General features: G+C 32.6%; 1 protein-coding gene across 27 annotated transcripts in view; it reads right to left on the reverse strand.

Moving 5' to 3' along the window:
* The window catches only part of TENM3 (teneurin transmembrane protein 3), a 708976-nt gene that overhangs the window by 16922 nt on the left and 666727 nt on the right, over nt 1–25327 (reverse strand). For 18 of the 27 annotated variants that reach the window (XM_087963269.1, XM_087963268.1, XM_087963276.1 and 15 more), the window contains 8 exons: nt 24694–24837; nt 21798–22047; nt 21279–21299; nt 18416–18648; nt 17577–17731; nt 12996–13870; nt 1355–1530; nt 533–768 (listed from right to left, as the gene is read on the reverse strand). In XM_087963269.1, the coding sequence (XP_087819395.1) occupies nt 533–768; nt 1355–1530; nt 12996–13870; nt 17577–17731; nt 18416–18648; nt 21279–21299; nt 21798–22047; nt 24694–24837 (2090 nt within the window). The remainder of the gene's footprint in view (nt 1–532; nt 769–1354; nt 1531–12995; nt 13871–17576; nt 17732–18415; nt 18649–21278; nt 21300–21797; nt 22048–24693; nt 24838–25327) is intronic. The other 9 variants (XM_026667191.2, XM_087963273.1, XM_026667187.2 and 6 more) reach the window with 1 other exon arrangement.

Consider the following 25327-nt stretch of genomic DNA (forward strand, 5'->3'; position numbering starts at 1 on the left):
AATTATTTCTCAAGCATGCTTGAAGTACTTTGGTATGAAAGCTATTATCTGTAACATGGATACTACAAACCAACATACTACAGGGAGAGCCCACATTTCATACATGCAATGAAATGAAACACACCTAGGGTTATAAACTTCATTTTTTAAAAAGTAAGAAATTATAGAGTTGATGACTACAGTTTAATGTTTAAGATTAACCTAAAGCACTGTTATGTTCTCATCTAAAATGATCTGCAATAAAATATAGGGTTGTATAGGAAGGATTTCATATTTAGTGTGTAATGCTAATGGTAAAAACTGAGGGTTATAAATCTGGAAATACACAGAACAATATGAATTAAAATATTCTTGTCTGAGGCATTGGTAACTTTAAATTATATTAGCAAGCATTATTCCTTTTTCTTTTTATTGTATTGGTTTTAGAAGACTTGCTAAAAGAAAAAAAAGTTCATTTGAAGCAATGAAAACTGTCACTAGGTCTTCTGTACTATTCATCTTAAACTAAAAATGCATTAGAGATGTAACTTACTCTGAGCTTACGGCCAAACACATTCACTTTGCCTTGTGCTTGTTCTTTTCGAAATCTCCATTCCACTAAATTCTGTCCATTTTCTCCAGGAAGAGTCATATTTCTTTTTGCTACAGTTGGATTGGCTGTACCTGCTAAAACATGTGGTTCTGTTTGGTAGTGTGTATCCAGGCCACTGGCATAGATGATTCTGAGAGACCCATCATATCCAATCTGGTAGCTATTTCTTAACTGATCTGAAATGAAACCCAACAAATATGTATTTCTAAACTAAGATTTTTCATACAAAAGTATTCATAACACAAACCAAAGCAACGTTAATGCAACATTCAGTTGCATTTAAAATATAAGCATTTTAATTTTCAAACATTTAAAACATTAAAATTTAAATTTTTTGGTTATGACCTTTCAGCTTTATTTGACTTCTTGATGCATATTCCAATGTATGACAAATATATGCTGTAAGAAGCATTATTTTTACATCTAGATGCATCTTTAGAATCATTTTAAAAATAGAATATATATAAAAGGTTTTAATCAATATTAACTAAATATTTTTTAAACTTGTACTTGCAAATTGCATCCACAACTAGTGAAAGTATAATAATAAAAAAATAAAGACACAATCATAGGGTTTATAACTTTATTCAGGTATGTATATTATAGAAGATTAAGGCTTTAACCCTATACCTATACAAAACACACCTAGCTAACCATCTTTTCAGGCTAGTTTTCATCACAACTTGTAATAAATATAACAGTGTTTTTTCTTTTATTTTTTTTCTCTTGAAGATTATTGCTTCATTTAATTTGTTAACGTACCTTGGACCATTGTATAGAAAGAATCAATTGAGGATAGATTTGAAGTGATGCTGACATCATCTTCTCTGCTAGATGATTCAATGTCTACAGTAATAGCCCTTTCCATTTCTCCATGTAGATTAGTGACCACTCCAGTTGGAAATGTGACATTGGTCAATCTGCCTTCACTGTCATAGCTAAAACAATTTACACGAACAAACAAACAAACAAACAAACAAACAAACAGAAGCAAGAATGGATTGTTTTTACTCACTGACTCAAACTAGAAATTTCTGCTGATAATACTGTGATAAATTTTGAGGTTTTACACCTGTATTATGCACAATGAAAAAATGAAGAATTTGTTGCATTTATTGAAAGCTTTTTGGTAGAGGAAAAAAACAATGGCTCTCAAGTCTGCATAGATGTCTCTTTGGAGTGTGACCAAGCCCTACTACAATCTAATTTGCTATTTAAAAGTAGTATATTTTATAGGGATAAATTGTTTTATGATCCAAATATGCTTTCTATAAGGGTAGATTTAATTCAGTTTTATACAAATGTTACATCTAGTGGTTTTGATTTTTTTTATTTTTAATTTAGTATGGGCCTTATCTGTTTATGAAGAGAGTGAACTTTGTTCATATACATTACTGACAGCATCACATTCTTAATGATACAATAAGCTGTGATAGGAGTACTAATATCATAGGACCATTGTGATGCATACACTGGGAATAAAAATTGAATGGAAAAAGATAAAATTCTTAATATAAAAGGAACAAGTGGCACTTGTAACTACATACTACAGTATCGAATGATCCTATTCACTGTTCGCTTAATCTCCTTTTCTTTCCCGATATGTTTATTTCAATACTGCATGTGTTTATTTCCTGAGTGATCTGTGTACTCAATATCCTTACACCTGGATTGATATTAATAAATATCCTTTGTGGAGATAGTTTGATAAAGCAATAATATACATACAATATCTTGAAATCCAGAAATAGAGAAAATGGCATGACATGCGGGAACTGGTCATCTTCTTTTGTGCATAATTTCATATATATTTTTTCAAGTATTTAATAATATTTCTTTAAAGGAAGTCACAATAAATGTGATCATTTGCAAATTAGTGCAGGGGTTTCTTGTAGCAAAATCTCTGGTACAAAATAACTTTTAGCAGATTGCATCTTTAAGCTGTATATTAGGGAAAACTCCCACTTTGATCTGTAGTGTTCTTCAAATAATTCTTTGCCCCACATAGAATATTTAAGTAAAGCTAGCCTTCTATAAATACAGAGGTTAAAAAACAGAGAATAGGCAGGCTGATATTGGACACATGCTTATTTTGAGAGTTTATTATGAAGAAATAAAGAAATATCAGCAATGTGCCCTCTTGTTCTCATCGTTGTCCCTACATTTTCAAGTAGGAGAATGAGATGAGTTTATAGTGCTGGACATGAAATGGCTCTAACATGGCAAGCAACAGAGAAAAGACATGATCTACCTTTGTAAAAGCTACTTTTTTGAGTGGGCATCAACCCCATTAAATCCTATAAAATGGTATCACTGCTATCGTGTTCTTTCTGTACTACACAGATTTTTGTACTAGACAAAAAAAGTGCAAAAGAATTCCTCATTAAAAGTCATATCATGTACAGTATATGCTTCTTAGTTGCTTTTATGCTACCTCGTGTTCTTCTGTCTAAGCCATTTCTGCCCTTCTTTATATCTACATGCATTTTAAGCAGTCAATTTTTGATATTATTACTTTTCTATTCCAGCTAAGGATATTGCTAAAATGCCTAGCTTGAAATCCTGTACTAAAAGTATTCATTTCTTCTCATCCAGGAATTCCTTTTTGAATTGATGGACAGTCTACTTATAGCTCTGAACAAATCTTATAACTATTCTAATGCTAAGCAATAAAAATCAGAAAAATGTCTGCAAAATAATTTTAAGTTATGTGTTTGGTCTCTAAAATCATGTGAAAATTACAGAGGAAAATTAGATAATGTGATTAAGACTGAAATATATTTATGCATTGTTAATGAATGGTGACAGATATTTAAAAGAATAGATCTGAATAATAATCGTTGAAGGTGATTAAGAAAGGAAGGCATAACTTACTGTCTGTTTGAAAAATGAATTTCAAAACGGACAGCTTCTTTGACCCCCTAAATGGATTGCAGCCCCTCCCCTCCCAGCTTTTGGCATGCAAGCTTTGGAATTCAATTCCAGAAGCAATCTGCGCAAAATTAACAACAGGGTGAACTAAACTATAGGTAATCCTTGCTTTACAAGCTTTTAATAATGCTCAAAGTTACAATGGCATCAAAACAAGTAATCTACAACCTGTCTTTCACATTATGACAATCGCACAACCCATGGTCATACGATCTCAATAGGGGTGCTTGGCTACTGGCTCACATTTGTGATAGTTGCAGTGTCTTGCAATCATATGCTCATGATATGTGACCTTCCCAGCTGGCTGCCAGCAAGCCAAGTCAATTGGGGAACCATGCAATTCACTTAATGGTCATCGGGTTTGCCTAATGATCATGGTAAAAACGGTTGTAAACTTGGGTCTGGTTACAGGATATCTCACTTAATAATTTAATTGCTTAGTGACCAAAAAGCTGGGCCCAATTGTGGTCATAAATTGAGGACTACTCTAATTACAATTGTCTATTTATTTTATGACAAACTTGATATTGCTTTTCAAGATACTCAATATGGATATGGAAACTCATATTCAGTTGAACTTAATTAATCTATTGGTAGAGAATCTTTAGAGCATCTGTCTAGATATTTGGCAGAAAATATATCAACTTTTCCATAGGTTCATAGTTATTTGGCATATACTGACATTTTTATTTTTAGGATGCAAAATTAAACACAAGAGACTTTTGCACAGTACTGCTTGTGCACTTGCTTCACAAATTTTGTACTGAAAATATATTCTTATGTATCAAAAAAAGTTGAACAATTTATACAATCTGAAAAAAACAGTATTACTTTTCTGCCTTGGGCTAAAATCAAGTGTGCAGTAATTACATATTAAAGAAAAATCCTGCTTCTTAGTTATTATGTAGAAATATGCATTTATTTTGCATGGTTAATAGGCAATTTTAAAAAATCTAGTCAAATATTCATTGGCTTCTTAGGTGTACAACATGTTTTCAGCTAACTTTTTTTTAACAGAAGAATACCAAACTTGGATTTTCTAGCCCTAAATTATCGAAGTAACCTATTTATTTTTAACATTTTTACATTTACCCATAACACATTAACAAACTTAATTAAGAAAGCATGTAACATTGTTAAAAGTATGAACTGATTTTCACATTATTTCAAAACAATAGTTATTAAATAAACACATCTGCTTTTTTAAACTTTCAAGATATATGTCATTGCTGTATTTCTGAATTGGATTGGGTGCAACTTGAAAGTAACAACATCAGCAAAAAGGTATTTTGCTTCCCTTTATTTCATTTCATTTTTTACTTCTGGGAAATAAAACGTCCCATTTCACAATTTCTTTTCATTCGGGGTTACATTATTTTCCTCAAAATATGTCAAGCACAATAAATTTCCAGGAATACTCTAATAAGCAGTTTTTAAAGGTACTTTTTGAAATTCACTTCACTTTGTTGATTTTGAAAATAATGATCTCTTCTTTCACTAGATAATAACATTTAGTTATCTCTTACAAGCCAGGAGCTAAGAGTTCCCTCACAATGTATATTCAGATATTCTAAATCTCATTAATTAGGCGCTCCAAAGGTTTGTATTATTGTAACTTTATATTTGGGGATGACCCAGGGTTTTTCTAATGTCTTTAGTGTGATTGTATATTTGTAGGTAAAAAGATAGACAAAAGATTTTAAGGAAATCACAGTATCTTTTGCGTGTTTTGTGTTTAGCAATGTTACAATCAAAATGTTGAAGATAATTTATTATGTATATATATGTGTGTGTATGTATGTGTGTGTATACACACACACATACACTGCTTGTTGTATGGGTGCAATGTTTTCATTTGTTAAAATCAAAGTCAGCATGAGGATCTATTATCACCTTTCATTACAGTCCTCACAACTTAAAGAAGATGCACAAATGGGATCAAAACTCTAATTTTTGTTAGTTTTTCAAAACCATAAAACTGCAACACTTTAAAAACCGACAGCAGGAGTAACAAGATATTCAGCAGCATCAATTCAATTAATGGTTTTTAGTTAAGCTAAATGTTTACAAGCCAGAAAGTCATGGAGGAAGCCGACTGTGTCTTTACAAAATGTTCAGTTATGGATTGATACATAACACATCACTGGCAAGAACAATCTCATAAGAAGACATTTTTATTGGATATTACATTCCTAACTGATATGGAAAGGATGGGATCCATCAACTAAATAAAATCCTGGCCCATTTGGCGGTTATATGTCAACAAAAAGCACTTAGAACCTGGCGTTATAGCAAATTGGCAGCCAGTATATTTCCATCCTAACACTAGATAACCCTTTTAGCCCTTTAATTAGCTAAATTAGCTGTATAAAGCTGAATATGCAAAGTAAACTCAGGTTGGGGTGAGGTTTAAAAGTATCACCATCTAAAGTCACCTTAATTAATTCAATTTTTTAGTTTATTAGCCACAGGGTATTTCATTGTCACAATGGTTCTAACTGGCAAATTGGCTAGCATTGGGAAAAGGAAAAGGAGTGTGGATTTTTTAGTAAGTGGCACAACTTCTATACCTTTGGAATTTCTGCACCCTTTACACCTGTATATATTTACCCTATCAGAATATACACAGGAATTTCTCCTATCAAAATCAAATTAGTTATTAAAGATTGGAAAAGAAGCAGGGCACGAAGAGTCTAGCTCAGAGGCCCCCAACCTTTTGGGTGCTAGTGACCAGCTCCAACAGAGGGAAGTTTTTCTGTGGACCAGGGAGGCGTGGTTTTGAGTGCTGCCTAGATCCTGAGCACGTGTGAATGGGGTTTCGCTTGCTTTCATGACTTGGTTCCTGGAGGGCCAAGTACCAGTCAGTGGCCAGGGATTCCTGGTCTAGCTTATGTGAGAAGAGGAAATGCAGCTTAGATTTGGGGATTGTTGAAAAAACTGTTTCAAAGAGACTGAACCTTACTATATGTGGATGGGAATTTAAACTTATCATTTTTAAAATTATTTTTATCCCTGATTATCAGTTATTCTTCTGAAATCTGTATACTGTTTGATTATTTGGTTTGTCAGTTACATGGAGTCTGACATAGGGTTCCAATTCTCTTGTCCAGATCCTTAAATCTCAAGTGATGAATTGTACATATAAAGTTGGAATAAATGCAGCACTGGCCATTTTGTATGGTTCACATCAAACCTGGCCTATAGTAGGTATCTCCAAGCTGCAGTACTAGGTCAGTTGAAAGGGATGTTAAAAAATAAAATAAAATTACATGACCTGAAGGAGAAACACACAATCTAGTTCTACTAGAATTGTAACAACAGCTGCCAATTAAAATGTTCGTTAAATATACAGGAAGAAACAAAATATTTTCACTGAAAGCTAAAAGGTAGACATTAAAAACTTATTCATATGGCTTTTTGCCATATTATATAGGAGCCTCTGTGGCGCAGTGGTTAGAGTGCAGTACTGCAAGCTACTTCTGCAGACAGCTGCCTACAATTTGGCAATTCAAATCCCACCAGGCTCAAGGTTGACTCAGCCTTCCATCCTTCCAAGGTGGGTAAAATGAGGACCCAAATTATTGGGGAAATATGCTGACTCTGTAAACCGCTTTGACAGGGCACTATAAAGTGGTATATAAGTCTAAGTGCTATTGCTATTGCTACTATATTCTTCCAGTAGAATGTCTGTATGGTTGTCTGTATCTGTATTATAACCTCAATGCTACAACAATCAATACTGATTATGAAAATGAATTCATTTGCCTGATAATTTTTAAATAATCTGTGATAGTGTATGATTTTTAATTTGTCAGATACATGTTCTTTTATTTTATTTATGTGCTCAATACGATTAATCTGGGACTATGCAATGGATTAAAATTATTTGCTCAGTCCATTTCATTTCTGCTTCATTAAATTCAAGATAATGTACCTACAGCAATAAGAATACAGAAATAATTGTATTTATAAAATAGTAGATATCAGGCAGAGAGATCAAAGACTATTTCATTATGGGATTTCACAGTTTACTCTTGATAGCTCTCAAAACACAATTAAGATCAAATCTTCCTTCAAACTGTCATGCACATATCAGTGAAATTACATATTTGAATAATCTGTGAGCCAAACAAATGTGTAAGAAAGAGAAGAATTTTGTTAGAGATATAATGTGTTATTTAACATGCAAAACTTGACTTGCTTTGGAATCCAATATATAATTACAGAAATATGTAGCAACTCAGAAAATAATTAGGACTGAATGACAATACAGTATTCACCTGACCTTGCATCAGATAATTAAACAGCTTTTTAAATTTTTAATTGCAATGTTGAATGGCTTGCAAGATGAACAGCTTTTAAAAACACAACGGAAATTGTACTTATTTGCTAATTGATCATTTTAGTATTTGTTTTTGTAGGGAGGAAAAACCTTTTGAATAAAACTCAACTCTGGGATGATTCCTGGGCCAAAACTGACATATTTTGGCACCAACACAATTTTTTACTTCTATTCTGCAATGTTCTTCCAATGACCTAATCTAATTTTAGATTTACCCCTTGTATTTTCTCATAATCCAAATGTTAATCAACTCTAACTCTGTTTGCCTTGGTAATCTAGGTTTCCACTTTTGGATTAATAGAATTCAGGAAAAAATATCACCGAATGTTACTATATACATAAATTGAACCAGATACTGATTCTGATTGAGTCACAAATAGCAAAAAACGAATCAGACACTCAGATAACATGCTCAAGCAGGAATGCTGCAAAATTTGTGGCTATATTCATATCAATTTGGAAAACTTGGTCTGTTTTGTACTATGTGAACCCACCCGTGTGGTTAGTATATGATTTAATGTACTGTACTGTGAAAACTCAGAAAAATGAGTTGATTAAAACCAATCTAAATATGTTGTATAATACAGCCATGGTGATATAATAAAATGAACCTAAAGTAAATCATAATAATCATCTTATGTTTTAACAGCTACTTATTAGCTTTTCATATCTGCACATTTTAAATAAATATTTGCAATCGCTTGGTGTATATTGATATAATGATTTATTCTAAATGGCCAATATTCTAATATGAAGTTTTAGGGCTGAGCATGAACAAGTATTACCTATTTCCTTGCTTATTTGCAATAATATTTTGTGTCATAGCATCTGCAAAGAGCAGAGACATGAAACAGCTACTGTCTCACAAAACTAAACAGTACTATTTTTGTATCCATTGCCTCAAAGCTAGTAAAGCATAAGTATTATTGTCAAGAGGTTTTTTTTTTTGTTCCTTTAAGTCAGTTTTTTGCAACTACCTGGACAAGTCCCTGAGTTTTCTTGGGAAGGTTTCTCAGAAGTGGTTTGCCAATGCTTCCTTCCTAAGGCTAAAAGAAAGTGACTAGCCCAGTTGCCCAGGATCACCCCATATGGGTTTGTGCCTAGGCTGGCCTAGAATTCACAGTCTCATGGTTTCTATTCTGATGCCTTAACTATTACACCAATCTGACTCTTTTCATTTACAGCATTGGTGCTGGAAATTTTATTTACTGTCAAGCTACTGGAAATTACCAATCACATGCAAATCTCTCATAGCATTCTAATCAAGAATTTTAAATATACTGTATATCAGGGATCTCCAACCTTGGCAACTTTGAGACGTGTGGATTTAAACTCCGAGAATTCCTCAGCCAGCTCTGTCTCAGGAATTCTCGGAGTTGAAGTCCACACGTCTTAAAGTTGCCAAGGTTCGAGACCCCTGTTGTATATAATACTATACCTATTACAGTTTCTCCAACATTTTTGAACAATGAAGTAAAATTTTGATATTCAAAATGTTCACTAAATATTGGGGGGGGGGATCCACGCTGTTTCAGACCAGAGGCAAACATGGTTCTGCAGATTATTCCCATGGCAATGTTACTTTTCTGTCATGACACCTGGACATGCATTGTTTCTAGAACAGGTACAAAAAGTGTATGGATAAAAAAATATAGTGATCCTGAAAAGATTTATGTATAACATATAGTTCATGAACTACTGTATTTCAGCATTCCAACAGAGAACCTCAAAACAATTGAAACTTTTATCTGGATTTTTAGCAGTAAGGTTAAGTGACAATTCAGATTCAACAAGACATTTTGGGGATTAATACAGGGACTCTAGACTATATGAAGGGAGAGTCTGAATTGTCTGCCAGGAATTCCCTATTTCAGAACACCAACCCCCCAGTCTCCAATAGAATTCATCCATCAGGAAATAGAGTTGGGTCCTTCTGCATCTTAGTTAACTAATTTAAATGTCAGTTCAAATGTTACTTCGGAGGATATAAAACTCAATCTACTAAGTGACTTACTATATTTATATTGCCCATCTGTTGGAAGAAAATATGTATTTTACTATGGCATCTCAGTGTTGCTGAAATTATATAATTAGTATGACAGCATGTTTAATGAAAGGGTCTAACCTTTTCTTGACATGGGAAGGATTTCCTGAAGTTTAAGATTTTTCACTGGAAATAAAATGTGAATTAAGTTTTAATGTGACTGATACATATTTAGTTAGAAAGTTTTGCCTTCAAATAGCTGTTTATGAATCTAATTTGCAATGAACATAAATCTATATTTTATTTTTAATCTTTATTTTCAACAATAGCTAATAATAAAGCAATAAAAATAAGCATCTAAAATATGAACAAAAAAGAATAGAGGACTAGAAAAATAATTAAGATTATGGTCCAGATATTGACTAAATCATAAAAGTTTAACTGTGTAAAAGGAGATCCATCCACAAGAATCTCCTCAACTTAATTGTATTCCATCTACTCTGTTGGTTGCTTGCCACAACTTTTGAACATAGGCACAGTTCTCTATTAGGATTCCAAATAGCCAGGCCCCTAGCACAGGTGACATTTCCTTCATCTCCAAACTTAAAACAATGATGGTAACAAAATAATATTCCTTCAAATATGGCAGCATTAGATTGAAACAAACAAACAAACAAATCCAAACCACCCCAAATCAACAGACAGCAGAATTTCATGGAAGAGATTATTATTTTAGAGACATTGGGAACTCTTCCCAAGTAGTCCTGCATTCTGATGTGGAATAAGTCACACCAGCTTAGCATTTATCTCTGTTTTTCTGTGAACCCGGATTGCATGCTTAGAGTTCTTCACTAAGATGCAAAGAGCTAAATGTTGGAAAATAAGTCAAACCAGAATTCAGACAAGGTATAAGTGCTTCCTTTCTTGGGACTAGACTTCATAAGATCAGATGTATAGTTTCTAGATCCTCTTGGATACTATACTGGTGCTATATATATATTAGTGGCAAGATGTACCTTTTATCAGTACTAGCTGATATAGTAGGTACGCTCATTCTGCAAGGATAGAGTTTGTAAAGTGCTTTTTTAAAAATTGGCATTATAAAATAGTTTTGAAACTTCCAATTGCTCCATAATGCAATAATTTGGATGATGAATGGTAGTTGTAGGAAATAAGAAACCAGCTGTACTGGTTAACAATTGCTTCATAGTCGAAGTCAATGTGCTCAGTATGGCATATAAAATCTTATATAGCTGGGGACCAGGTTACTTGAAGAATTGCTAATTCCTATATAGTTTGCATCATAATTTTTGCTAATTCTGTTTTTTCTATTGTGAGAACAATTTGCTATTGTAATTGTTATTATTCTGGAAGGGACTTAACATATTTTACTGAGATCTCCTAGTGTTCTAAAGAGTTATTTAGAATTTTTAAGGCCTTCTTAAGTGGGCTTTAATGGCTTTTTACTTTGGCTTTTATATCAGTGTTTGTAAGCTGCCAAGAGCCACAAATGGATTGGGCAGCACATACTTTGTAAAAGAAAAAAGTAAAAACAGAATATGCTTTATTTGAATAGTGAAATAGGATCAAAGCAAGATTTTATTTTCATTTTGATCAATACATACTTTTTCATATATTTTGTCTTAATTTTATATTTAGCTATTGGAATATATCAATTTAGAATGCACCTTTTTACCACAAAATAATATAAATATTTCATGTTATTTAAACATGTGGATGTCTAAATGCATTAAGAAATACCAGGTCTCATACATTTATTGAAAAGGATGTTTAACTGATTTACATAACAGAATCATACCTTAGTTGTTTTCTGGAAAGAAGCTACATGCCTCAATAATAGGAATTTCTTAACAGCTTCTTATAACAAAAGAAAAACTATATTCGGATTCCAAGATAAATCTTCTATTATCATACCTATAAAAGTTGATCTGACGGTCAAATGGACTTTTTGAATAATAGGAGAAGATACATGTTAGGAGCAATTATAGGACTCAGCCTGCATAGCAAACTGCACGGAAGAAATGATTCCAATTATTTCTTTCCCATATATAGCGTGTCATATTGTTTAGGACAAAAACAGAACTTTGAGATGCTTGTTGGTGGCTATACTGGAAAGGAAAGGGAAGTTTCTTTCATTTCTTTAAATTAACATAGGGTTGGCAATATGCTTCTAAATATCTCCATTAGTGGTTATTTAATTCCCTAATCTATTTAAATGGGTGGTTTAATGTTTCAACTCACCTAATTTCGTATTTTTACAATTATAGCACATCCTTCTTCTGCCCTTTTAATTTCTTCTGTTGTCTTTTGAATGTCTTCATTCTTATTCCATGGTCTTCTTTCACATCCTGTACTGTATCAACTTAAAAACCAACTTCCACTCTCTTTTTTTATTGCTGCCTAGCAATGTTTAAATCTAAGTTATTTCCGTTATTACTTTTTAGACTGGACATTTAGGTTTATGTCTCTTCTGCTAGTCTTGCAATAGGAACATTACATTGATGCAACAATCTTTTTTGACAGCAATTGTTAGTTATAAGTCATAGCACTTTTCTGAGATACACAGAAAAAGATGCTGTTCCATTCAGAACCTGTATGTTTCCTAGGTGGTGTCTGGCTAGTTATACATGGAAACGATAGATGAATCTAATCCATTAGATGGATCTGGGACCCAATCCAGCAGAGTTCTGAATAATCTGAATTGCTTTTCATAAAAACATATACAGGATAACTGAGAAAACACATGCTGACATTTTGCTGAGGAAAGCAACTTTCCCAGAACCAGTGCAAACAATTAGGGACAGCTGCTCAACACACTACAAGAAACAACAAACCTTGTTTTCATACTTTCTACCTTAGAGTAGTTTGGCACTACTTGACAAAATAATTTAGTACTGGTTAGCTATTTTTCTATAGTACACGAATGGGATTGATTGGCTTAGCTTGGTTATCAGCTTTGGTTACAACATTACTCTGGATTTCTTATCAGGTAGATCATGTATTCTCTTTTGTGTGCACAATTCCTCTTCAATTAGTTGCTTTATCAGTCTTATTAATATACATCAAATTTCAATTACACCACCCTGTGCATGCTTCAAAATGGTACACATTAAGTTTATACTTACTCAAAAAATGTTGTCCATCCAATTTCATCACTTCTAGTTGCTAGGAGTCCACTGTTGCCATGATATGTAAACAAGACTAATTCTTGTCCTTGTGCTATCATATTTTTTAAGCAACCGTTGGTTCCTATGGTTAACCAGATGACTTGATTGTCAGGAGATACTACCCTTACTGGCATCCGATTGGGGTCACGCCTAATACGAAGGGTATTTCCATTGCTATCAGTAACTGCAGTTATATCATTGTCATTACTGTAGCTAAAATTGTACAGATAGTCTCCTGTGACTAAACTCATTGTGTACTGATGAGTGCCATTAACATCAAAGATATAGAGCTCCTGATCAGTTGGAGAGGCAACTTCATAAAAGTTCATGGAATTGAGCAATGGTTTGTTTTTTGATACAGCTCTTATTCGAATATTTCCAAGATCTGCAATATACAGTGTTCCATCGGGTGATACAGCTAAGGAAGAAGGGGCACTGAGTTTGGCATCTTTAGCATAGCCATCACCATTTTGATAGCAGTCACAGTTAACATCATTTTTGCAGTCGCACTCAGAAGGTATTCCAGCTACTAATGAGATTTCTCCATCAGTTGTTACTTGTCTTATTCTGTTTATCTTTTTTTCATCTGTTTCTGTAATGTAAAGCACCCCATTATAAGATAAAGAAATAGCTGTGGCTGATTCTAAGGTAGTTTGTACTGCATGTTTTCCCACTGTATATTCCACTCCAGGAACCTGGCAGTGCATTGGCCTTCCAGCAGCTATACGGACTTGCCGATTTTCCGTAATTTGAAGCACCACGTTGTTATCCAGCACATATATGGAGTTATCCATTGGGTTGATAGCTAAATCTGTTGGCCACTCTAGACGTACCTTATCAAAACAAGAAAAATGTATTAACACTTTAGTTAACCTGGCTTTAGCCACATAAATTTTCTGAATGAAATTTAAAATAGCTCTAGTTGCTACTTTGGGAATACTTGTCTGTTTTCTTTTAATTGCATGGAATTACTAGAGAACGATGTTATTCAACAATTTAAATGACTTAACTTAGGTGAAAAGAATTAGACTAAAAATTAAAAACAATGAACAGTCTGGAAACAATGCAACTTGATTTTAGCAGCTGAACTTGTATGAATGAAAGAGTTAAAAAAATTAAAGGAGCTTCATCACTGGAAGCTTTCAAGAAGATACTGGACTGCCATTTGTCAGAAACAGTGTAGGGTCTCCTGCTTGGGCGGGGGTTGGACTAGATAACCTACCTTCCAACTGTTCATCTGTTAAAAGTTAATGGAAGAGTTGTTTAAATGGGGTTCTGTGGAAACAAATAGGGCCTTCAGGTCTAACTCCCACACAATATTAAGAGTTTGTCTCCTGACAAACACAGCAATGCAAAGAAAATTCTAGAGAAACTCTACTGAAAAAGGCATAATTTAAAATTATATTAATTTGTGATCCTTTTATTAAAATATCAGTCTAGCAAAATCTCTTAGAAAGTTGTAAAATGCTGGCAAACTTCTGGTTTGAGCTTCTTCAGCGACAGACCGAAACCTTGTCTCTGCGAGGCTTCGATCCGTGCTCGCCGCTGGAGCATCCCGAGCTGGCTGGTTTTGGGGCTAAGCCATCCCATAGAGGTGGTGAAGAGGGGGAAGACTGCCAGCAGGGTTGAGGAGAGCTGCATTTCTCCTCCCCAGCTGGCCATTACTCCCTTTCCCGAAGGCGGTTGCAGCGGTGGTCAGAAATGGCCACCACAAAGAAGAACTTGACCGGAAAAGAATGTGCAGGAGGAAGATAAGAAGAGAAAGTTTTGGTTGACCGGGTCAAACAGCAAAAGCAACAAATAAGGTACCCTGGAATTGAAACTGTTAAAAAACAATAACATTGTTCCCTAAGAAGATTTTTAAGCTGCGAAGGAGAGAGAAAAGGGAAAAGATTTGGTTTTCTCCTTTTCCTATACTGACAGCTAAGAGACTTAAGCTAGAAATTGGAAAAAAATCCACTTTGACATCAATTGGCATTTAATGATGAAAATAAAAAGTCAAAGAGATAATAAAGATTTCTGGATAATTAAAAGCTTTTGAAAACAGGAGAGAAAAAGAATAAAAGGGTAGGATCTGGAAGGGAGGAGACTGCCTGGAATTAAAAAAGAACTTACAGCAAAATCTCAACAAGACTTCCAAAAGATACATTCTAACTGAAATATCGCAACGAAAACCCCAGGAAGAGAAAGTCGAAAAAGAAATAAGAAGATATAACTCGGGACTATCTGGATTACTTGATGATTTCTGGATCCTTGGTTATTGTTTTGAATGACTAAAATCAATCGGGTGGTTGTTTAAAACTGTTTAAAATAGCTCATTTTTAGAAGAACTGAAAATGGAACTTAAAAAGTACAAAGAAGATGCATAAGAAGGGAGAGGTTCTTTTGGCTTCGTATTTCAGTTTTTAGAAATGGAGATTTGGAATTATGAGAAACAACAAGAAATGTCTGCAGAACAAGAAGATTGCGACAAAGAAGAAGCCATCTTTAATGAACAAGTAATCTTAGATGGGGGAAAAAAGGAAAGGGGGGAAAGAGAATGGAAAGTTTAAGATTGGGAAAAACAACTCAAAAAAAAAAAATAGAGTGAAAAATAAGTATAAAATCAGAAAGCAACAGAAGAGGGAAATGCAGAAGAGAGAATTAGAATTAGAGAGACAAGGGGGTAAAAAGGGGAGGGAGAAGATGAGAGGGAAGAAAGAAAGGAAAAGAAGTTATAAAGGACAGAAGCAAAATATAGAGAAACAGGGCCTATTTAGAGATAATGGGTGAAAACTTAATGGAAAATGGATTCTGCAAAGGTACATAAGATAGTATGGTTATATTAGAAGCAGAAATAATTTTAGAAAATATGAAACAATGTATGATTAAAATGTCTGATAAAATAGCTATCATAATTCAGTGGAATGCTTGTCAATAAATAAATGTAACAAAAGGTATATTTAATGATTTATAAAACATATGTGAAGAGAAATAAGGCAAAAATTAATTATGGAGATTATATGTGTTTTTAAGGAAGTATGATATTTAATTGAACAGAAGTGTTAAAGATGTTAAGCTTTTAATGATTATTAATGATAGAACTGAACTGGAATGGAATGAGGGTTTATAATTACATATATTTACAATTTTTTTTTAAAGAATATAGTGTATATTATAAGAATATACCAAGCAGAATTCAATTGGAAGTTATGTATTATGTATTATATTGAAGGTCATAAACTTAAGGTATATATTGAAGTTTAAATAAGAGTTGAATGGATGTAATTAAAAGATATAAAGGTATCATACTCCAATTAGTAACTACAGGAGAAAATTTGTTTAATGAGAAAAGATAATATGAAATTGAAACAGAACAGACAAAAGTATAAATATAATGATTTGAATTGAGATGAGATAATCAAAATAAAATTGAGAAAATTAAAAGAGGGGAAAAGCTATATAGAAAATGTAAAATAGTATAAGATATGGAATAGAATACAAAAAGGAGCATGAAATTGAGTTTTGTGTCTGTATAAAGAAGTTCAACCCGGGACCATGCTATTTTCAAAAAAGATGTTTTACTTGTATTTTGTACGTGTGAAAACCCAAATAAAACTTTATTTAAAAAAAAAAATTGTAAAATGCTATGCCATCGCAATCATAGTTCTGATTAGGAGATACAGCATCTGAGTTATGCTCAGACAAGAATAGGTTTTGATAAACATGCTGATTTATGAAGTTTGATAGTCTTTCTTGATTTTTGTCATGTGTTAAATTGCTTTCAGGTATAAAGTTCAGATTTCTACATTAGCTTTTGACCCACTGCAACATAGCAAAGAAGAAGCAAGCAAGCAAGCAAATAAAGAAAGAAATGTTTGTATCACACTAGAACAATGAATAAATGTTTGTACTAAATGTATATGATAAATGTAGTTTTCTAATATATTTTAATACACGTGCAAATAATTGTTACAATCCACCTTGAAAGTTTTTGTTTTTTCTCAATTGTTTCTAAAATGAAGTTATAAATGTATACAATCTTTGTTTTTATAATTGTTTCACTTTAATGATTTACATTTTGTAAAATTAAATAATAAATAATTTAACTGAAGGTTGTTTCCAGGGACACTAAATTTAACACAATGTTCTTGTATAAGGCAGTAAATTTTATTTTAAGGAGTGATCAAAGGTGAAATAACTATCAATATCTTAACACAAAATTTATTGCTGAGTTTTTTTAATTGTCTGGAATTCACAGACAGAAGGCATAAATAAATGCAAGCATAAGAACATTCTATAACATAAAAATCTTTAAAAACCCTCTTTCTTTCCTTGTCTCCTGCCAGGAGTTTTATTTGCTGAAAAGATATGAATAGATTAGACCTGGATGGATGAATGAATGAATAATCTATTCATTTAGACCTGTACTTATTTTTTCATTAGTGAAGATGCAATAAAGAAGATGCTGGTGTTGTTATTGTGTGAACTATACAGGCTGTTTCAAGGGAAAACGGCTTATCTCAAAAGAAAGAAAAAAGAAATCTTTATTAAAAGTACCTGGCTGATATGCATGCTGGTGTCACATGTTAATGGTCGTGCGGAAGTCAGATCATTTGAACCAAGTAATGTTGATATTATTCCATTTTGGTCCACTTTCCTGATCATAGTCCCATCAACAAAATAGATTAATCCATTTTTATCTACTGCCACTCCTTCAGTAAAACAAACAAACAAGGATATACTATATGATTTTATTTCAAATTATAACAATCAACATTTTTCCTGTTCTATTTATACACTATTTTTAATGTCTTTTCATGAAACACCAAGAATGATTCCAAAGATTTAATAGAACTGTGTTCTAACCAGATATATCTAGTATTGCTGGGATATCATGTATGAAAATAAAACACTGCTTGTTGCAGTTTGTTAAGCATTGTGTCTAAATATAAATTGAACCCTTCATGATTCCCTGGATACAAAGTCTTTATAGCATGCATACAGATGGACAAATGATGATATACGCATAATGATGCAATCATGCAATTGACATGATTTACGTACTTGCAACACATTTATGATGCAAGTATATAATTATGGTTTTGCATGATTATGGCATCATATACATGCCATCTTTTAGGTATCATTCCAGGTTTCCATGTACATCCCCGGTAGAAGGTAAAAATATTCAAAATGCATGATAATGAAAGACAAATTATCAATGATAGGAAATCAAAGACTTCATTTTTGCCACTTTAGTTTTGGAAGGTTCTTCCATTCAGAAAACAAAATATAAGTACAGGATTGAGTAAACAACTAGATAGAGTTAAATGTTATCATGAGTGCTGACTAATATTGTGTATTTTTTTTCTTCATAAATTTTCAATTTCCTCCACCTTTAGGACTCATCAGAGTAGCTTCTACAGCCTTGCCACCATCGCCACATCGTGCTTCATCAAATGGAAGGCACTGTTCTCCAGTCCCTGCTACCACATCAGCATTTTTTGTCAGATCTTTTGCTCCTGTAAGTGATTTTGGACGATAAATCCGTCTTGTATTTGTATCAGAAACATACAATTCTCCTGTGACTGGATCAGTTGCAAGATAGTATCTATGAGCGGGATTACTACTGCAAAAAAGAAAACAAGTTTTTTTTAGTATGATTATAATCCCATTTCACATTTTTGTTTGTCTAGTTCAGCGGTTCTTGAACATTTGGTATCCTTTTACATTCTAAAAAAATAATAAGATCTCCAAAAAGCTTTGGTTTATATGGGCTATATCTATTGATATTTACTGTTTTTAGAAAACAGGGAAATTTTAAAATAATTGACTCGGCAAAGACTACACTTTGAGAACGGGTGATCTAGTTGTATAGGCACATAGATTGTCATTTGTCTTAAAATTTGGATCAAATTAATTGTTTTGTGATCTTTTTGTTTTAATTCTATAATTGTGTATAATTCTATGACATCTCTAACATATTTGAAATGTTAACTTCAAATAATCATATTTGGATTTCTTCACTTAGATTGCTCCTTTGTTCTCAACTTTTTCTCATAAATCAGCCATCTGAATACACAATCCATATTACTGATAAATATATTGTGTTTTCTTCTGATCAAAAAGCACCATCTTATCACTAGCGTAATTTTAAATATTAGACATATTTGTGATTAAATCCAGCCTTTTTTCAAATATTACAGCATTTTAAAAACCTCTAAATATGCCACCATATTTTCCTATGAAATAAAAGAATATACAATTTTGGAGCTTTTCTTCAAAGCTCAATCAATTTTGGAGAAAAAGTTTTCTTTCTTAATGAGTAAATAACTTTATTGAATATGTCTGCTGCTCAAAGATATAATCCAAAAGTTTAACTAGCTGCATCAATAACAATAGATCTAACTTATGGCATAATGAATGCATACATAGCTGATAATATTAGACTGCCTAGCAATACACAAAGCCCTAGTATCCGTCAGATCAATTTCTAATTTATTTGCAAATGTGCTACTAACATGTATCCAATAGATTTGGTGATATTGGAGCATCTGTTCACAAAAAAAGTGCTTAGTATTTCATAAGTATAAATATAAAAGTGCTAGGATAACACATTGCATGTAATATTGTTGGCAAAGGGTGTCAGAGGTTAACATAAACAAGTTGTGACTAAATTATGGTTTGAAGTAGGGACAAGTTTTGAATAATTACTAATATGTTATTTTAATAGACACAGTAATCTGGATGGAAAATGTAACGTTTAAGTTTTGGTAAAATTTGATTAATGCAGTAGGACAATTGAACAATATAAGCCTAAACTGGAGGCATTCTAACTATTTTTAAATTGTGAACAGATTTTGGCAAAGCACTAAAGGTTCTGATGGCTTGTTCTGATTTTTATTTTAAGATCAGAAACCTCTTAACTGGAAAATATATTTTTCAAATTTTTTTAAGATAATGGTTACAGTAAATAATATAATGGATCAAATATATGCCTTTTCATGCATATCTTTTGACTAATGTGCTTACACTTTGTCTAAAGACAAATAAAAGCTTTAATCAGATATAAAATTCAACTCTGGATTATAATTTTACACAGTTTGGTTGGAGAACAAATTTAAATAAAAGAATATTTAACTGGCACAAAATAGTGGAATTTGGCTTAGTTTTATTACATTAGAAAAACACTGAAAAAGAAAGTGAACACCCAAATACTGTTATTTTTAAGGTGAGAGAGAACAACTCAAGGAATATATATTTTAACGGAAGCTACCTTTTGTAGCATTTTATGATTGGAGAAATGGCAAACTCATGTATATAATTAAAACATGTTAGAAAAAGTGGGATTCAAACAATTTTAATTCTGACTTTTTTAAAAAAAATTATAAGTAGAAAAGTAGATTATCTCTAATATCTTCTGCACTGGAGACAAATTCCTTGTGTGTCTAATCACACTTGGCCAAATAAAGTATTCTGTTCTGTTCTTCTCCCTGTTCCCAGTTCCATTCCACTCCATTCCAATGTTAAGAGCTTCAGACACATTTGAGATGCCAGAGATTAAATTTTATATACTAGATTTTCCATCACAGTGCTAAAACATTCTTTGATCTATTCTGCTGAAACCCAGACATTTGTACACATGTATACAATGTTCAACTATGTATCTGGGTTACTGTAAGCCTTGATGCCCAGCAGTCAAATGTGTATATGGATTCCATATAAAAAGGCAGTATGGTAGTTTCTGTCTATGGCAGAGGTCTTCAAACTTGACAGCTTTAAGACTTGTGGACTTCAACTCCCAGAATTCCTCCTCCAGTCATGTTAGCTCAGGAATTCTTAGCAAGTCTTAAACTTGCCAAGTTTGAAGACCCTTGGTCTATGGTATTGAGGATGCTCAAAGACAAAGAGGTGGGTGATAGGTGTAGCAGAATGAAGATAGCAATCATTGAAATAAAACATAGCCAATACCCTAAAAACAGATCAGAAATATATAAAGATAATGAAACACTGTTTATCTGTTTTAAACTTTACATTTTCCTAAGGAGTCATACTTTAAGATGTAACAAGTTACACTAGGATGTGAAAGTGATTTGATTAATAATAAACAGTAGCAAGTTTTCACCTTATGCTTACTAAGAATTATTTCGGAATAGTTTTAAGCAATAATGTTTGAAGCAGTTTTTGAAGTACTTTATTTACTCATTTAAAGCCAATAATAGCTTCAACAAAATGTATGAACATGCTTAAAATGCTTACCTATGTCTAAAATCTTTATTTCTTGGTGGGTAGGCAAAAGAAGGAAGAGCAAAAAGAACAGTATTAGAAGGAAAAAGTTAAAAGAACAAAAATTGGTAAGGTTGCTGGTAAGAATTTAGCCTTAATTTTATGTATTAATTTATTAGTTAGATTGATCTGGGAACTCCAGGCGGCATAAACAATCTCCATCCTCCAACTTTTCCCCACAATAACCAACCTGTGAAATCATTTGGGTTGAGAGAGAGACATTGACTCAAAATCACTCAGTGAATTTTCATGGCTAAAAAAAGACCCAAACTTGGCATCCCCAGTGATAGTAAAATACTGTAGCCATTACATATAGTGGTTCCATTGGCATGGCCACCTGAATGGTTATGATATATTAAAAGGTTTTCTATCTGTGTGAGTAAAATAATATTTTCATACCATTTGAATTTTTATATTCTGATAGATAAAGAGATACTACTGAGTCATCACAACCACATTCTAAAAATTATTTAAAATTAGGGGAATATATACCTTAGTTCAAGTACACTTGTTACATTTCCAGATGGGAATATCCGTCGAACATAGTTGAAATCTCCTACATAAAGGCTTCCATCAATCCCACAAGCTAGGGCAACTGGAGCTAAGAGTTTATTGCCATCTGCTTGACCATTGCAACTTGGGCAAGAAATGCTGCGCCGTCGGCCATTACCCATTATACTACTGACAACTGGTGGTTGCTGAGAGATAAACTGATTTTCCCCATTGCCTTTATACAGGATTCCTTAAAAAAAAAAAAAAACAGAAACATGATCCCCCTTCTCTTTGTAATAATTTTTTATAACCAGATACATTTTAAATATAGTAAGCTTAAAATTTCACAGTGTGATTGCATTTCACATTAATATATGAATAGTGTATTTGAGCACATACCAATGAAATTCAGCAATAGTTTGTTCATAAACTTTGTGAGCACATATCAAGAAACACTGCTTTAGAATCCCATTGGCATTGTCCTTTCAATTCCAACTGTAACTTTATGTAACAATGTGTTAGATATCCTGTCCTCAACAATTCATATTTACAGCTAGTTCAGTAATAAGACAAACACGGATCTTCAGATAATCCATAATGAATCTCTCCTAATTATTTTTATCTACACTTGTAATATTATGTATAATAAGCCAAATATGTGGAAGCAGAACCATATGCCAACAGCTGATATACTGCTGGTTCTCAAGTGTGCACAAGAACAACAGCTATGTATGTGCGTGTAATCCCAGTTAGCAATACTCTTCTGTTTCTGGACAGAATCCAAATCTATGTTTGTCTTCTTTTGTTCCAGATAGCTGGAATGTTGACTGCATCTCTGCATAAGCTGCTTCTCAGTCTGCTATATGAAAACAAATTGCAGAATTTATTTGCATGCAGATTTTCTCTTTTAGTTTCGGCTGAGTGTTGGATTGGAGCAATGATTTCCCATTCTTTCTTTTCTTGGAATAAACTACAAACATATGTGCTGTTACAAATCAAAATCTTGTATTAGTACATTATTACTGTAGAGCAGTTTTCTGACAGCCTCAATTTCACATTGCAAAATGGTTTTATAATAATTTACTTTGGGTTGCAGAGTCTGGTTTTATAATGTATTTGGAGTTACGTTCTCATATGTCAAACACAACAAAAATGCTTTTGCAGGTCACCTGCCCTTTAAACCTAGTTCTGCTCAAAGGCATCAACAATTATTGGAAAAAGACAAAGTATCTTGCCAGCATAATTTTTTATGACCTTCACAGGAAATGTGGGGAAGGAAGATATGTACCTAATGTAGACTTTTACAATTAATGCTGCTTATTGGACAGACTTCTTTCCTCATTATTATCAAGATTAATGAGTCAATCTAAGTCTGCTGCAAGAACAGTGAGCTATTATTGTAACATTGGTTTCATTATAAATGTCAATCTAATTTAAATCATGCAATGTACATGTCACTTTGTATTTCATTGACTGTACAAAACTTAAAATTGAAATTCATAATTATTATACTTTACCATTACTGGTAAATATATATATGATATATATATATTTATACAATCCAATATATATATTATTTTCATTAGGTAAATATTTCATATACTAAATATTAAACATATATCTATCTATCTATCTATTTTCTAGGTAAATATCTATCTATCTATCTATCTATCTATCTATCTATCTAACTATCTATCTATCTATCTATCTATCTATCATCTATCTATCTATCTATCTGCCTCAGCCACAGCCTCCCTCCCTCCCAGAAAACTGTACAGCAGACTTATCTTTACTCTATATGGAATTCAATTCCTCATAAGCACTTAGGAAAAAAGTGCACTACTGGAATCTGAACTCCCTACTTCTATGATTATATCCTTTATGATTATCAGGAAATCTGCAATGTCACTTAAATACATGAGTTCTATAAATTTAATCATGTTTCCTAGAGTTAGCACTATACTATCTGATTTAAACATTTCCTCATTACACTGAAAAGTTGTTCCTTCACATCTTTCTTTTAACATAAACAAGGAAATGAACATTCGACTACTGCAGTCATTCAAGATATTCCTATAAAAACCTTCCACAGTACTTTCTCTAATCTAAGCCAATGCATTTTTCTAGCTCACTCATCCTAGTCACTTCATTTATTCAATTAACACTTTCAAAAGTCATTATTTGCCAACTGCCTCCTTAGCACATCTCTAAGCACTGAAGTTGATTTACAAACAGCATATACTCAGTAGAAAAATAATTAAATGAACATACATATACTTAAAAAAACACCACTGCATGAATAAGTTCTTGGCCACCGATTCCTTTTGCCTTACATGAGTTACCGCATTGACTGGATAGTGTCTTCGTTTTATATTGTTTCATGGTTAATGGCCCATTTAAAAGGGGTAGGATGGCATCTCTTGGGAAAGAGCCAATATTTTACTTACTTTACCTATTGAATCAGCATATTTCTATTTGATTATTTGCCATCAAGCTGGTGTCTACTTTTAGTGCTCACACAGATATTTTCTTAAGAAGGGGATATTCCTTTACCAACCTCTTACAATTTATTTCACTTTCTCTCTTTCCCTCTCTCTCATACACAGTTTGTTTGTTTGTATACATTGCATAGACATAGAAGTATGTTTGGAGAGACAGAATCAGATAAAAGAGTGCTATATTGCATGGAAATTAATTGATTTGGAGAGGAGCAATACATTTTGTGTTTCAGAATAATGAATTAATCACATTATTGGAAGAAATAACAGCATTCTCCAAGATAATGCCTATAAACTTTTTTTTAAAAAAGTGCAATTATGTTCAGACGTGGAATCTGGGGCTTTATGCTTTTCAGTTAAGATGCACTACATAACATTATAAGATTAATAATACTCACCATTTTGAACATCTAATACATGGTGTTTGTCCAGTGTCCATCCACCCATGTTGGAGGCATCCAATTCATAACCTTGTAGAATGGCTGTCCGTTTTTCCCACAGTGTTAGATCCAAACAAGATTCATACTCATAGCCAACAGATACTGAAATAAATAATAAAATAATCATTTTACTATAAACTAGGCAATGCAATGTTTGATAGTCATGATTAATTTATTTTCATTTTACAGTGTTATTAATATAGAGTGACTATGAAAGGCTTTTAACTATTTGATCTGATTAATTTTAATGTTTAAATGTTGATATTTAAATAAATATATGTTAAAGCAATAATTATATAATATAGAAAAATATAAATCCAAGCAGAAGCTGGAAATGTGGTACACACAAATTCTGAAATTAAATATTTTGAAATTAAATTCAAAAAATTAAATGATTTCTTTTAAAATATGACATGAAGGCTGGCATTTGAAAAGGTCACTGATCCTTGAGTCAGAATCCAATCAAGAAATAACAGTTAATCACAGATACAAATATCATAATAACTATTCTCATTTATTTAATTCAATAAAAAGTATTACAAAAATATTATACGAAAACCAATATATTTTGTATGGCAAAAGTTATTGTGGA

Source organism: Notechis scutatus, chromosome 4 (assembly GCF_049901735.1).
Source record: "Notechis scutatus isolate UNSWTSFEM ecotype Mainland chromosome 4, rNotScu1.2, whole genome shotgun sequence".
Taxonomy (NCBI): Eukaryota; Metazoa; Chordata; class Lepidosauria; order Squamata; family Elapidae; genus Notechis; species Notechis scutatus.